The following is a 14079-nucleotide window of genomic DNA, read 5'->3' on the forward strand; positions in this document are numbered from 1 at the left end:
AGTAGTCAGGCTCACTAACCACTACGCAATTTTTTAGATCTGCATTTGTAACGGGGGTTCTAACCGTGACCCGTACCCCGTATTTATAGAACATGGGTTGCTATACATTTTGACTTTTTGAATAACATACTCGTTGATTTTTGTACCTAAATCAACGAGTATGTTATTCAAAACGTCAAAATCGCGGTATCATGTGGGCTGGTGGTGCTTTGTTAAGACCTCATGAAAACCGACTGTAACTTCTATAAACACGATACTTACATTTTTTTAATAGATATATGAATATAACACTATATTTCCGCTTCGTATATATATTTCATATATTATAATATTTATCAGAATCAGATAGCGTTTATCGAATGATAAAATACTTTCAACTCTATATCTATTACTTGGCCGAGCACGTATTTCATTTAGGTACTATAATATGTAGAAAACGTTTACATGAATGAGCAATTGAGCACGGCTCACGATGCCCACCGGCAACAGCTTGCAGCTGGCCAATATGAACTCTGACACTAACTTAGGAACAAATTCCTTCCTTCATACCAATCATTGTATTTACAATAACTTTTTACAGAGACTCACTGGCTTGTTTAATTTAACAGAGGACGCTTTGTCAGCCAGTTTGTGAATGAAACTTGAAATGCTAAATAGCACATACAAGTTTAAATAATAGATATTTAGATGTCATCAGTGGCCGCGTCACTTCCTGCCCGCACCACGCACACACACACACAGTCATGTGTACGCACCTCGCGTAGTGAAATCGCCATCATCAATAAACTTGCGAGGCGAAAACGAAAGTTAAACTATTTTTTTATTGACAGCTTACTAATGCGTTTGAACTAAAATCATATTTAGTTAAGAGTCCATTAGTTGCTTTGCAAATAACTAGAGAGTTGAAACGGTTACGACTGTTTTAGTACCAATTAGTTATTATTATAGTTACACTGCGCTTATTTTTTTACTAATGTAGAGAGTTATTCATTTATGTTTGTGAAGTTTTAAGTGTTATCCCTGATGAAACACTCTACACCTGTAAATTTTATCTGTTTATTTGGAAGTAATAGCTGCAATAACTTTTCTTTACCCGGAGTAGGATTTATGTCATGTCGTTTGATTCGCAACAGTCGCGCAAAAACCGGGTAAACAGTATCCGGAAGCGCCGTGCCACTTGTCTACATACGTGTACGTACAGTCGTACAGTCGTGCACACGAATGTTATGTGATGGAGCTGCGCCCGTAGCGTCGCGGGTTCCGCTCTGGTTGCCGTGTCAGCGGCGGCGGCGGCGCGGGCGGGGCTGCTGACATCTGCCGTCAGCAGCACCTCCGGAACATCGACGTTCATCTGGCAGCTTCTTCCACAAGCTGTTGACGAAAGAGAGTTTTGACAGTAAACGACGATTTTGAAATATACTTTACCGTTTTCTTAGCGTCCATTGTGGTAATATCATTAAACAATTGATGCAAGTTCATCGTATTTTATTCCGCTATAAAACATGAAGCTGCCCAACGCGACAGGGTCCATCGCAACTCGCAACACTGCACTCTGATGTAATTTCATACAAACAATGCAAAAATAATTGAATGTGAAATGTGCTTGAATAACATCATTCACTATTCTAACTGAAAAGTGTTGTGTTGTATATTTTTGTAATAGATGTCAGCATACAATACTGTGTGCACAGAGGATGCCGCACGTAAACATGTCCGCCTCATGAACTTATGAAACAGTTTACACGCCACATAGCGAAGTTTTACATGTAGGTATTGCACCGACGCCACGTGTCTGATCCCACTCTAATAACATTTATTTATATTGTTGCAATCGCCACGATCAATACGCGCGCTGCCGGCCAACTTGAAAATGCTGAAGCGGACATTTCACAATTTGCTGTGTTTGTTACTTGTGCTTACACGCAAATCTCATGCCAACGACACGTAACTCATAGTGAATTGAACAGTTTTCATATAAGAACAATAAAGTATTTTTTATAGTTGTATGCTAGTTGTGTCTGTACCTAGGTGTAGTCGCATACTGATTGATACAGTTGTAATTGTAATCTTATTAGAAATAAATATCAATGACCCAACAACTACCTATGTAATGTAATGTTATTGAAACCTATAGTTACAAAGTCTTTGAAATTTCTGTAAAAACTTAGTTTTATCATGCTTGTTCATTCAGTTAAGATAAGCGTCGTAAAACACTAAGTGAATTTACTTATTCCATTGGACAAAGTAAACTGAAGATAAAAGGGCCCTCTAAAAGTTCACTCATACGCGAAGTCGTGAATGTAACACGGGCCCGATATGTGACTTCGTGTTGACACGTCGAAACGGGATCTCCAGAGCACACAGCTTCACAAGATTTCCGTTTGTCCATGAATAGGATTGAATACGAAGTGAGCAAATACTCGGTGGCCATTCCTCCACCAGCGTCTGCGGGCGGCGCGTGCCGCCCGACAATATTGACCTACGTGACGCCGCACTGAGCGTCTCACTACTGTGGAGGATTACACCACACAAGCCGTACCGTCCCTATTTCCAGCCCCGTAGGAGTTCTTTCCAAGACATGTGCCGCACGTTTCCGATCTCTTCCTGTACATTATTCATTGCAGACGAACATGTCTAAAGCATTAGTGCATTGAATGTGCGCGGGCTGCAGTTCGATCACACTGAAAATGTCTGTGCGGAGCGCGAGCGGTGACTGGACAAGCAAACACAAACGGCCGGTCAATGTTGCTCTTTGTGTCACGGAACTTTGATGTTGACTCACTATTCCTTTAGATGATATTTTCCAAGATATTGGAAATAGTTGGTCCAATTGAACGTATCAAAAGAACACTCTTGTTAACTCTCAATTTTATTCTATTCAGAAATGTTCTTCCTTCCTTTTGTCTCTTTAGGGCAGGCTGCTAAGTTTAATTGTGAATCCGGAGATATGCTTGGAATTCAAATTTCTTTATATAGGTACTTTAATTGAAACCAGCTTAGGAATTTCTACAGGGACACTGTTCCGAATTAAAGTTTTGAATGGAGACGCGAGAATCTAAGGCCATTTTATCTCCAGATATCTATATTATTGTTGACTGCGGCCGTGTCGAGTTCACGGTGAGTGCCAGTCACTCGCCGAGCGTCGATGTCACCGCCGTGACCAGGTACTGGTGGACTTCATTGCTAATGAGGAGGATATAATAAGTAGTAGAAGTAGTAGATTTTAATTTACCAGATCCACCCAGATCTTCCTATTCCTAAAGGCTCAACGCTGCGTTTTGTTTATTAGAAGTGAATTAATTCCCACGTTTTAAATCACCGGAAGCTGTTAAAAGTCGGTTTGATATTGACCTCCTGCGATAATGATCCAAAGCACTGCCTTAGCTAACTACATAACAGTCTAGATTGTCTAAATGAGCGGTGCGTGTGCGCCGAGCATGTCGCGAGCTAACGGAGCGGGCGCCGCGACACCGCGACTCACTGCGCTCATCACTCCACAACACACCACACCAGGTTCAAAGTTTCAAACCCACGTAATGCCTTAGAGAGTTAAGCTCTTGATTCATTCTACTCACAATTACTGCAGCTTAAGACAAGATTGATCGACAGTGCTCAATGGTAACGGATTAGAGGTTTAGATGTGCCTTTCGTTCTTTCTTATCCTCACACCTTTGTTAGCTCTGTGTTACCGTTATCAATGAGCTGCGTAGGAGCATGTATAGCGTCAGTAAAGACAAATGTGTTGTTTATGACGTGGACACGGAGATCTGGTCCGCAATCTCTACAGATTGCATCTCGACCGCCGCGGCGCGGGTGTGCGGGTCAACCGCCATGTACTACGTAGAGCAATTGAGGGGTCAGCGCGGGGCAACTGGCCGCAATGTGCATTATTAGTTAATGACAACAACTGCGCTACAGACACAACAGGGCGCCGCCGCGCCGGATCTGAGCACCTGACCGCTGCCGCTGGCTGTGTAATTTAGATTGTGCTTATGGCCAATTCCTCATGTAATGAGGAAGCGGGTTAATGTTTATGCATAATTCCTACAACATTAATAGTTGCGTCGACAATAAGGAAAAAGTATTTCTTGTTACACTTCACACGCTCTAGTTCATTCCCGATCCCGATCAACTATAGGAACTTGGTATTTTTATCATTAGTGATCACCATGCTCATCAATATTATAACGTCATCGGTTGTCTGAATGTGTAACCCAATCGTGTCCAGTGGTAGTCGCCCCCGTCCCGCCCGCTCCCCCGCACCCCCGCCCGCTCCCCCGCACCCCCGCCCCCGGACCGCACTCTTGCGCAACTGTCCGTGCGTGTTCTGAGGACGCTCCTCACCACACGCCTCTTCTGATTACAATTGATTAGATCGCTCGATTATTGTCACCTCCATTCCGATAAACTGCGATAGATAGAACAACATTAGTTCGAAACATAAATACATAAAGGATTGGTCAAATGATAAGCTTTGATAGAACTACACCTATTAATTGAAACTAGAATCTCTTGGCGAGGCTTGAATCTCGCGAGACATTCTTGAAAGTATTTATGCAAAAACAAAAGTGTAGACAGACAATTAAATGAAGAGTGTGTCCGAAACGGCCGGCAGTCATGATCGTGATTCAGACTCGCACAAGAGCCGGCAATGCGTGTGGATTAAAAAGTGCACTCGCCGTGGCGACAGCGACGCGGCCGCAACCACAACCTACACTATTTACTTAACCACTTGCTTTGTAGTTTTCTTTATGAATGTCTAAAGTTTTAGTATGATGGAAATTACCAGAATACATAAATAAGCGGATATAGAATGGTTGTCTACTAAATAATAAATATTTTTTTGTTTAATAGTGTAACTACGTCATATCAAAATTGTAATATCTATAAGCCTGGGCTATTAATATTGTTCAGATAAAGTAATCCCCTGTTATCATGGCATATTTATTTTTTATTGTTCCTCGGACCTTTACTGCATGAAATTTCTACCAGCTTTTTCTTGAAATTTCAGTTACTTATAAGGAATAAGGAATAATAATCATTATCTGAAAAATATTATAATAAGCTTGTAGATTATAAATCATACAACATACAACCCATTATAAAATACAGTTATCATTGCGACCGGAAGGATCTATCTTACATACATATCAAAATGTAGAAAAATAAATAGTTATTTAGTTTTTTCATAAATCGCAATAATTAGGTAGGTATGCAATATTTAATTTAACTAAATTATGGTATGTAAAGTATTTACAAGCACGGCCGCGCGGCTCCATGCAAATATGAAGCAGTTTCGGAAACAGAAACCCGCTCGTAGCATTTCATTACGACCCACTTGGTTTTTTCATACTTTCCGTTTTCAGGCCGGCAATTTATTAATTTGTTTACTAACTGACACATCCGCGAGGATGTTGGCACAGTTTTTATAATGTATTTTCTAAGTTATTGATTTCCATAAGTAATGTTTGTTGCGTATATTCAGGAGGTTGCTCACACTGACTCTCTTGCGGCCTTGTCGGATTTACATATTTGTAATGGTTATGATTTCTACTTCCATATTGGTCGCACTATTATCGTTGCTAAAGCTGGGCTGGCCTGCACGAGACACGTACAGTAGTACCTACGGCGGTAAACTGCGTGAGGTTGGCTTATTTTCGTATCTTTATTTATTTAGTTATTTGTCCGTCCACTTGGCATTTGTTTGGCGTCGCGGAGAGTGTCTGTAAGCCCTCCGGCCTCATGTCCTTATCGTAATTAGCGACGGCTAATCCGCATTATCTGGGGCTCGTGATAAAACTGCCAAACACTCGCTGTATTTCAATAAATGTTATTGCTTATTAGGTATTTTAATGCCATGACGATTTTTTCTCAACTGTTCTGCAGTTTTTATCGGCGTTTCATATCATGTTTGTCACGTTCGTGTAGAATCGCTGTTCGTAGAACTTATGACGTCTCTTCATTGCCATTACCCAACTTTTTTTTTAATTCAAATTGAAACCGCTACATTAAACTGTTTTATTAATATCAGATTACTTAAGTAGACGATTTAGATTAGTGAAAGTGTAATAAAGGTGTCAATTAAAGCGGCTTAAATTGCCGACGTCACAGTCGCAAATAGTTTCCGTGCTGTTTCATAATTGAGATTTAACTGTAACGCATCTCTGTGGGCGGTCACACGGCCGGTGACCGCGGCGCGGGCTGCTCGCTGCTGCTGTAGAGTGCCGGGAGCCCGGTCACAGGCACCAGACTCACCATCAGAACAAGATTCAATAATGAAAATAAACGTCAATGTCGATTATACAATGGAGTTGTCCTAGGACATTGCCTTGTGGTATCCTATCAAAATAGTCTTGGTTTATAAGATTTCTATGTACTACCATATATTTTTAACAACTAGTAGGTAAAAAGTAGATGAATCGTCGAATAAGTACAATTATCAACCGGTTCAGGAGCGGATGTGAATGTTTATATCCGTTTTTGTCACTGCCTTACTCAGCCTGCATCACTCGGTGACGCTTCTTATGGACTTTGTTCTATCGACGCAACTCACACAACTCTTCACAAACCGGTCTGGAAACTTCTTCCTCGGAACCGCAATAAAAACAAGAACACATCTAGACTGGGAGCGACTGCTCCCCTATTTGTCGACGGAGAGATAGGCCGCAATATCGTGGCGATTCATTTATAGAGACACTATATAGCTTATTGGAAAGGTAAACATTCTTGTTTGTGCATCACTCGTCTGATCAATAAAATCAACCGGTTTTGATCTCTTTCTCTTATAAAAATATTCATTAATGTGTAGGTTTATTTACATTGGTTATGAAATCCAAATCATGTATTATGCATGTAAGGATGTTTATTTTTATACATACATAGCTAATAATACTTTTTCTTATTTGTCCTTTTGGTGAAGTCTCACACTTGGCAAATTTTTATTACAAAAATAGTACATTCAATCCAGTGAGAAAGAGGCCGTGGTTAACGCATCAGGCAGCAACTTCGTTTATCTACAGTAACCCTTTTAGTCCTCCAGATTTCATATCATAACACTAGCAAAAAATACCAAACAACATTAGATCACCAACCCTCATAGCCTCTTATAACATCTATAAATGTATCGTAACTCGTTCCACAGCCTGGCGACCCGGGCGTGGTGGTGCTGGACGCGGCGGCGGCGGCGGCGGCGGCGTCCGACTCGGACTCGGACGAGGGCGGCGCGGGGGGCGCGGGGGGCGCGGGGGAGCCCGAGCGCCTCGCCGTGCGGTTCACCAACGACAACGTGCTCATCAACGGCAAGTCCTCGCTGCTGGCCAGGACCAACCGCGACCGACTGCTCAAGGTATGTACACAACTGGCTTGGACGGGGACCCCCCGAGGGACGAGGGAACTGTCCCTCAAACAACTTGCGCACTCAAAGCAGTCAGTGATTGACAGTTAATCTGACGCCGCAAATGCGCTCGCTAACCCAATACCCTGGCTTTCAATATTATCAGGGGCCGATATGACAACTTACTGAATTTATTCAAATTGGTCACCCCTATTACATATAGGTAGTTGTAATCGGATCTGAAGAATTAGATAGTGCGTGTTTATACTAACGGAATGCAACACGTAACATTCCGTAAATACCGTCGTATGCGGCTGTAGTGCCTAGTGACTAGTAGTGACGTGGTGTCACGGTTCACGTCTCACAGCGACTCGGAGCGGTGCCACCGGGTGTCGCCGGGTCATTGTCTCACGGAGCTGCTGGTTCACTGCCGGGAATAAACAACTGACTGTCATGTGTTCTCTCACATTCATATGAGAAAGTACAGATTTGAAATCCTTGGAGCACTATTCATACAAAGGTCCACTTGACTGATTATAATTACTTTTGTAAATTGTCCAATAAAAGTATGTACATTAATACTTATGATAATGTATGTGTTATGAGATAGGGAAGAAATATTTAGAAATTCCGCCGCAGTATGATTTATGAATGCACATTACTAAGCATATCTTGATACGATACGAACTGAATAAATATTTCCGTCGCCCTTTGACTCTGTCGTCTCTTTGATGCCTACGAGTATTAAGTAGTCATCTCCATACAGCGGACAAGTTGGTGGAAAGCAATCGCAGTTCGTAGTGAATAGTAGATAGCTAGTTATGCTGGTGTATCGCCACGTGCCGACGCTGACCCGTGGACGGGCCGTAGCTATAACATAGATAACTAACTTCACTTGTATTATTTATTATTATACGTATCTGTATGCGTACAGTTCGTTACCACTTTATTATCGCATATTATGTAAACATTCGCATATTATTAATTGCTTTTAAAAATAGTCGTCAATACAAAGATGTACCTACGCGACGTTTTCCTACACACTATAAAACAGTAAACTCACCTTATAAACATTAACTGAAGTTCCGTTACGTGTGTACATCAGCGATGCATTCCAACAAACGTAATGAGCCACCTGCCTCCCGCCCAGCTGTGGCGAGCAATCACAGGGAATGTACTCATCGTGGTGTGATGGTACAGTACAAACGCGAACAATCGGTTCCACGTTTGTGGCGTGTACAGTAGCGGTATTTAGAGTAGGTACCTGATGGCACCACCTGCCACTCTGCCGCTCAGCGCCACCGGGCACAGTGTTCTGCAGGAGATACATTTATGTTTTATCTCACGGAATGATAGGCATGTTTTAATGTTTCTAATACCAAGTGCTTATATCAATATCTCGGAGACAATAACGTTACCTTTCCGTTATTTGAAGTTTAATTAATATCGATCGATGTCCTCACAACGATAAAAAGGCAAAGAATATGATTCCTTAATAATATTAAACAAGTTCGGATTCTCCAGCCACATCAGAGCACATGCGAGAAGATAGACAGGGTCGCTGTCGTCGGATACGACGAGGAGGCCATCATCATCATGTTTCCTTTTGCACATCTAGAATAAATTGAAGTTCTATGTTCCCTTCCCTCGTCTTCTAGCGAATGCTGTGTTGTTATTGCTCGTTGTAGTGACTGCGGGACGGTAGCGATGTCACAGTCGGCAGTTGTTGTATCGAGGTGAACTCAGCTCCGAAGTGAACTGCCGTAGCTGTACGCACGAGGCGTTGCGTGTTTTGAAACTATACAAGGCCAGAACGCACCCATAGTGTACTAGGACTGTATAGTTTCAAGTGAAAAAATAAAATATTTTACTTGAAAATATACACGATTTGTGCGTACTAATCGCGTATACTTTAATATGTATACTATAGTCGTTCTTGAAAATATACATTGCTATTACGCACATTGCTTGATTGGCGTACTTGTCGCATATAATTTATACCTACATGCTGATTAAATCTGGTGAGAAAAATGATCCCAATAATTTTAGGCCTGTATCAGTTTTGCCAGTACTGAGTAAAATATTTGAAAAAATTATGCTGCATCAAATGCTTTCGCACTTTAGTATTCACGGCCTTCTCCATAACCAACAGTTCGGTTTCACCAAAGGTCGATCTACAACTGACGCTGGTGTCGCGTTGGTCAAACACATATTTAGTGCTTGGGAGGAACGTCTTGATGCTGTGGGTGTATTTTGCGATCTATCGAAAGCATTTGATTGTGTGGATCATGCCACTCTACTTATGAAACTTAAATATTATGGGCTAACTGGCAAAGCTCTTACATTATTGGAATCATACTTGAGCAACAGAACTCAACTAGTTGACATAAATGGAGTGCGTTCGGCTGGCTGTCCTGTCAGTATGGGTGTTCCCCAAGGCTCGATTTTAGGACCATTCTTGTTTCTTGTATATGTTAACGATTTACCGTTTTTGGTAGATAAATTATGTGAGATAGTACTGTTTGCTGATGATACTTCACTTATATTTAAGTTGAAGCGACAAGAAGTCAATTTTGACAATGCAAACAGTACTCTTTCCATAGTTGCTAATTGGTTCACTGTAAATAATTTAGCTCTTAACTCCAAGAAAACAAAATGTATTAAATTCACTTTGCCTAATGTAAGACAAGTAGAGACATATTTGACATTGAATAACGATAAGCTAGAGTTAGTAAATGAAACGGTATTCCTGGGTATTACAATTGACTCAAAGTTGCAATGGGGACCCCATATTGAGAGGATAAGCGGTAGATTGAGTTCTGCAGCTTATGCGGTTAGAACCATTAGACAGTTAACAGATGTAGATACAGCCAGGCTTGTGTATTTTAGTTATTTTCATAGTGTTATGTCTTACGGAATTCTATTGTGGGGACGAGCGGCTGACATTAATCAAATCTTTGTTCTGCAAAAACGAGCAATTCGAGCCATATATGTATTAGGGTCTAGAATTTCATTAAGAGATACGTTTAAGGAAATAGGTATACTAACTGTTCCATGCCAATATATCTATGAAAATATTATGTATGTTCGTAAAAACTTAAATTCATTTAGTAAAGTAGGAGCCACTCACGGTATTGAGACCAGAAACAAAAATAACTTGCTTTTCCCCACACTCAGACTTTCGAAAACAAACACATCATTCATGGGGAACTGACGTTTTTATAATAAATTATCAAATGAAGCAATAAACCTTACTGAGCAAAAATTTAAGAATTATGTTAAAGCTACATTATGTAGTAAAGCTTACTATAGTATAAATGATTATTTAAACGACAAAAACGCGTGGTCTTGTCCACCTCAGCTAAGGCTATTGAAAAAATGAAATGGATATAGGTACTTAAGTAAAATTTTAGGTACTAGATATAAGTAAAAATTGTAATAGATTATAAGGAAAAAGTTGAAAAGATGCTCGAGGAGTTTCTTTCGCCATTTCTTTCCTTCTCAATGACGGGGCCTTTGTGAAATGGTGGTAGATGACTATCGACAAATAATTGTAAAATTTTACGTCGATTAAACCATTTGAATTGAATTGAATTGAATTGAGGATTCTGATTTACTTAACTATTTCGGTAAATGTACATGACTACAATTTACTTGTTCTGCCTGTCATACCTATAGAATGTTAATAAATAAAGATGAACAAGCTCTAATTTGATTGATAAATTGTTATTTATAGCAATCATACTTGCAAGTAAGAATACTTATGTCTTATTATTTATATGAATTAATAGTAATACCTACTACACTTACGAGCAATAAAAAAGTTCCAGTGACGATAACTCCTGAACGGAAAAGACTAGCCTAATGACGCTGCCGTCGGTAATATTAAAGTACATTTAACAGCGCATCAAAATATTATTATAACCAACTAAAAACGTAAATTTTGATCAAATTCTAAATGTTTTAAAAAATTGGGGTCATTTGGTGTTGAATTTTTGCTACTTGGACTTGCTCGTGAGTGTAGTAGGTATTACCCTATAGACTATTACAGACGTATTTTTCATCAAGTTTTGAATTTACCACACACAATAATTTTCTTTTATGAATTGTTCTACACCCTTTTCCGAGACAATTTTTACTATTTAATTTAAATCAATTTACTTTTCAACTGTATGATGTAAACAAAAAACACGTTACGAAAACAATGCAAAGTGCGAAGTGATGATGTAATGTTTAGAAAGCAATACTATTACTATTTCGCATGAAAGAAAGAGAGAGCAACAATTTAAAATTGCTACCTGGTAACTAATCACGTATAGTTTCAAGTGCTCGCATTGCCGCTTGGCACTTGAAAATATACACGATTAGTACGCAGTGGTAACTGCTGCAGTATATTTTCAAGCCATAATTTTGGCCCAACTTACTTGAAAATATACGCGATTAGTGCGTAATGGCCTTGTATACTTTCAAGTAAATCATGGCACCATTTTAATTTGAAAATATACGCGAGCAGTCCCAACCTCTGCGTTCTGGCCTTGTATAGTTTCAAAAGACGCCGAGGGCGTTGGTTCATTCAATCACTTATATTTAATGGTAATAGTACCTAATACCAGCCACTTTCTGAAAGCCATTTTAAAGTAAATCTATAATAAATGACTCTACACAACACTAAACTATGGCAATGATTAAAAAGCCTTTCAGAAACTCGAGGTAATCAATCTGTTGTTTGTTATGTACGTAAATGTATGTAAATCTGGTATTTAAAATTTAAAAAAATATTAATTTTAATCTTCTTTCGTTCCTTTTGAAAATTGTTCGTTCAATTCAATAGATAATTTAGTTGTGTCCTTGAATGTAATAATATAAATGATGAGCTGAAGTGCTTCATATTTCTACCAACTTAATCATAGAATAATTATATGAGTAGTAGCATGGCTTTCTGCGCGGACGTTCCACTAATACAAATCTAGTTTCCTTTGTTGACCGCCTGGCTGAGTCTGTGGATGCGCGACGTCAGGTAGACGTAGTCTACACGGACTTCAGCAAGGCGTTTGACAAAGTCGACCATAGTATACTCGTGGGAAAAATGGCTCTATTTGGCATATCAGGATCTGTTCTTAAATGGGCTTCGTCATATTTACACGGTCGATACTCTCACGTAGTTGTCAATGGAGATCAATCCGCAACATTCGAGTGCACATCAGGAGTTCCTCAGGGATCCCATCTTGGGCCACTATTTTTCGTGCTTTTCATAAATAACATTGTCGATTGTTTTGCTAATTCCGAACCTTTTATGTTCGCGGACGACCTAAAGATTATCAAAACAGTTTCAAATACCCAGGAGGCCCAGCAATTGCAAGACGATGTTGATAGACTGAATGAATGGTGTGCTCATAATAGAATGAAATTGAATGCAGACAAGTGCTATCAGATATCTTTCACTCGCAATAAAAATATAATTCCAACGCAGTATAAAATCGGTGATACTGATTTAAAGATAGTGGATTTGATACGGGATCTAGGAGTTCATATTGACAGCAAACTTTTGTTAGACACGTAGACTTTATTATTTCTAAAGCCTCTAAAATGTTAGGATTCATGCTCAGAAACTCAAAGCCCTTTAGACATGCACATAGCAAAATTGCTCTTTTTAACGCCCTGGTAAGAAGCAACCTTGAATATTGCTCTCAAGTTTGGAACCCTTTCTATCAGGTCCACAAAGATCGCATCGAAAGAGTGCAGAAAAAATTTCTTTATCACCTTGCGTTTGGCGATGGACGGGCTCGTTATTTGAGTTCATATGAGGCTCGATTAAAACATTACGGGATCATGTCACTCACGAACAGGAGAAAACTATTAGATCTTACGTTCTTGCATGGTCTCCTTAGGAACAGAATCAACTGCCCTCAGCTATTAAGTAGAGTTGAAATAACTGTCCCCAATAGGTTGCCCAGATCCAACGTGTACAAGTTATTTAGGCAGCGTCCTTGCAAGTCGAACCTGGGCAGTAACTCACCTCTGTTTAGAATGAAACAAATCTATAATGCATTACCTAAAAGAGAATTTGACATATTTCACGATGCTTTAAGGTCCTTCAAAGTTAACTTTAAAAAGCACATTAACACCACTTAATTTCCATTTCTAAGTTGCTTAAATTGTTTGTTTATTGATACCTAAATTGTTAATTTCATTGTTTGTTCATTGTTTATTCTTAAAGTTTACTAATGTTATTATTAGTTAAGAGTAGTTATCATTAACTTAGTAAAATGTTTCCTCATTATAAAGATAGCTGTAAGTACCTATAATTAAGTGAACACTTTATTAAGTATTTTATTTATTTAGCCTTGATGTATGTAACAAGTGTATCATTTGTTGGTCTTCAAATAAATAAATAAATAAATAAATAAATAAATAAATAAGTATCTAAACTGTGTTGTTCAGCCCATCGTCGGTTGACTCGCGGAGTAGTCGAGGGAATTCTAGAGCCACTACAGCTGGACCGACGACCCTACAGCCAGCCCGTAATAGTTGGATAAGGAAAGCTGAGTACATAGTGTGGCGCTCCGTGGGCATGGCTTCTATTATGCCCAGCGCAGCAGCTGTGGAACCTTCACGAGTGGCTTATCGTACGTACCACATCTAAGTTTGGTCTGGCTATTCTTGTGACCACATAGAAGAACTAGGTTTAATCACCAACTTGCTATGAAGGTGATCTCTCTTCTGATGCTGATGATGCTATATTGTAT

General features: G+C 39.6%; 1 protein-coding gene across 2 annotated transcripts in view; it reads left to right on the forward strand.

Annotated features, from left to right (window-relative positions):
* The window catches only part of LOC119691239 (vegetative cell wall protein gp1), a 31153-nt gene that overhangs the window by 12487 nt on the left and 4587 nt on the right, over positions 1–14079 (forward strand). For both annotated transcript variants that reach the window (XR_007267067.1, XM_048625684.1), the window contains exon 4: positions 7142–7345. Coding sequence is in view for 1 of the 2 variants with exons in the window: in XM_048625684.1 (XP_048481641.1) it covers positions 7142–7345 (204 nt within the window). In the remaining variant the exon portion in view is untranslated. The remainder of the gene's footprint in view (positions 1–7141; positions 7346–14079) is intronic.

This window comes from Plutella xylostella, chromosome 15, assembly GCF_932276165.1.
Source record: "Plutella xylostella chromosome 15, ilPluXylo3.1, whole genome shotgun sequence".
Lineage (NCBI taxonomy): Eukaryota > Metazoa > Arthropoda > Insecta > Lepidoptera > Plutellidae > Plutella > Plutella xylostella.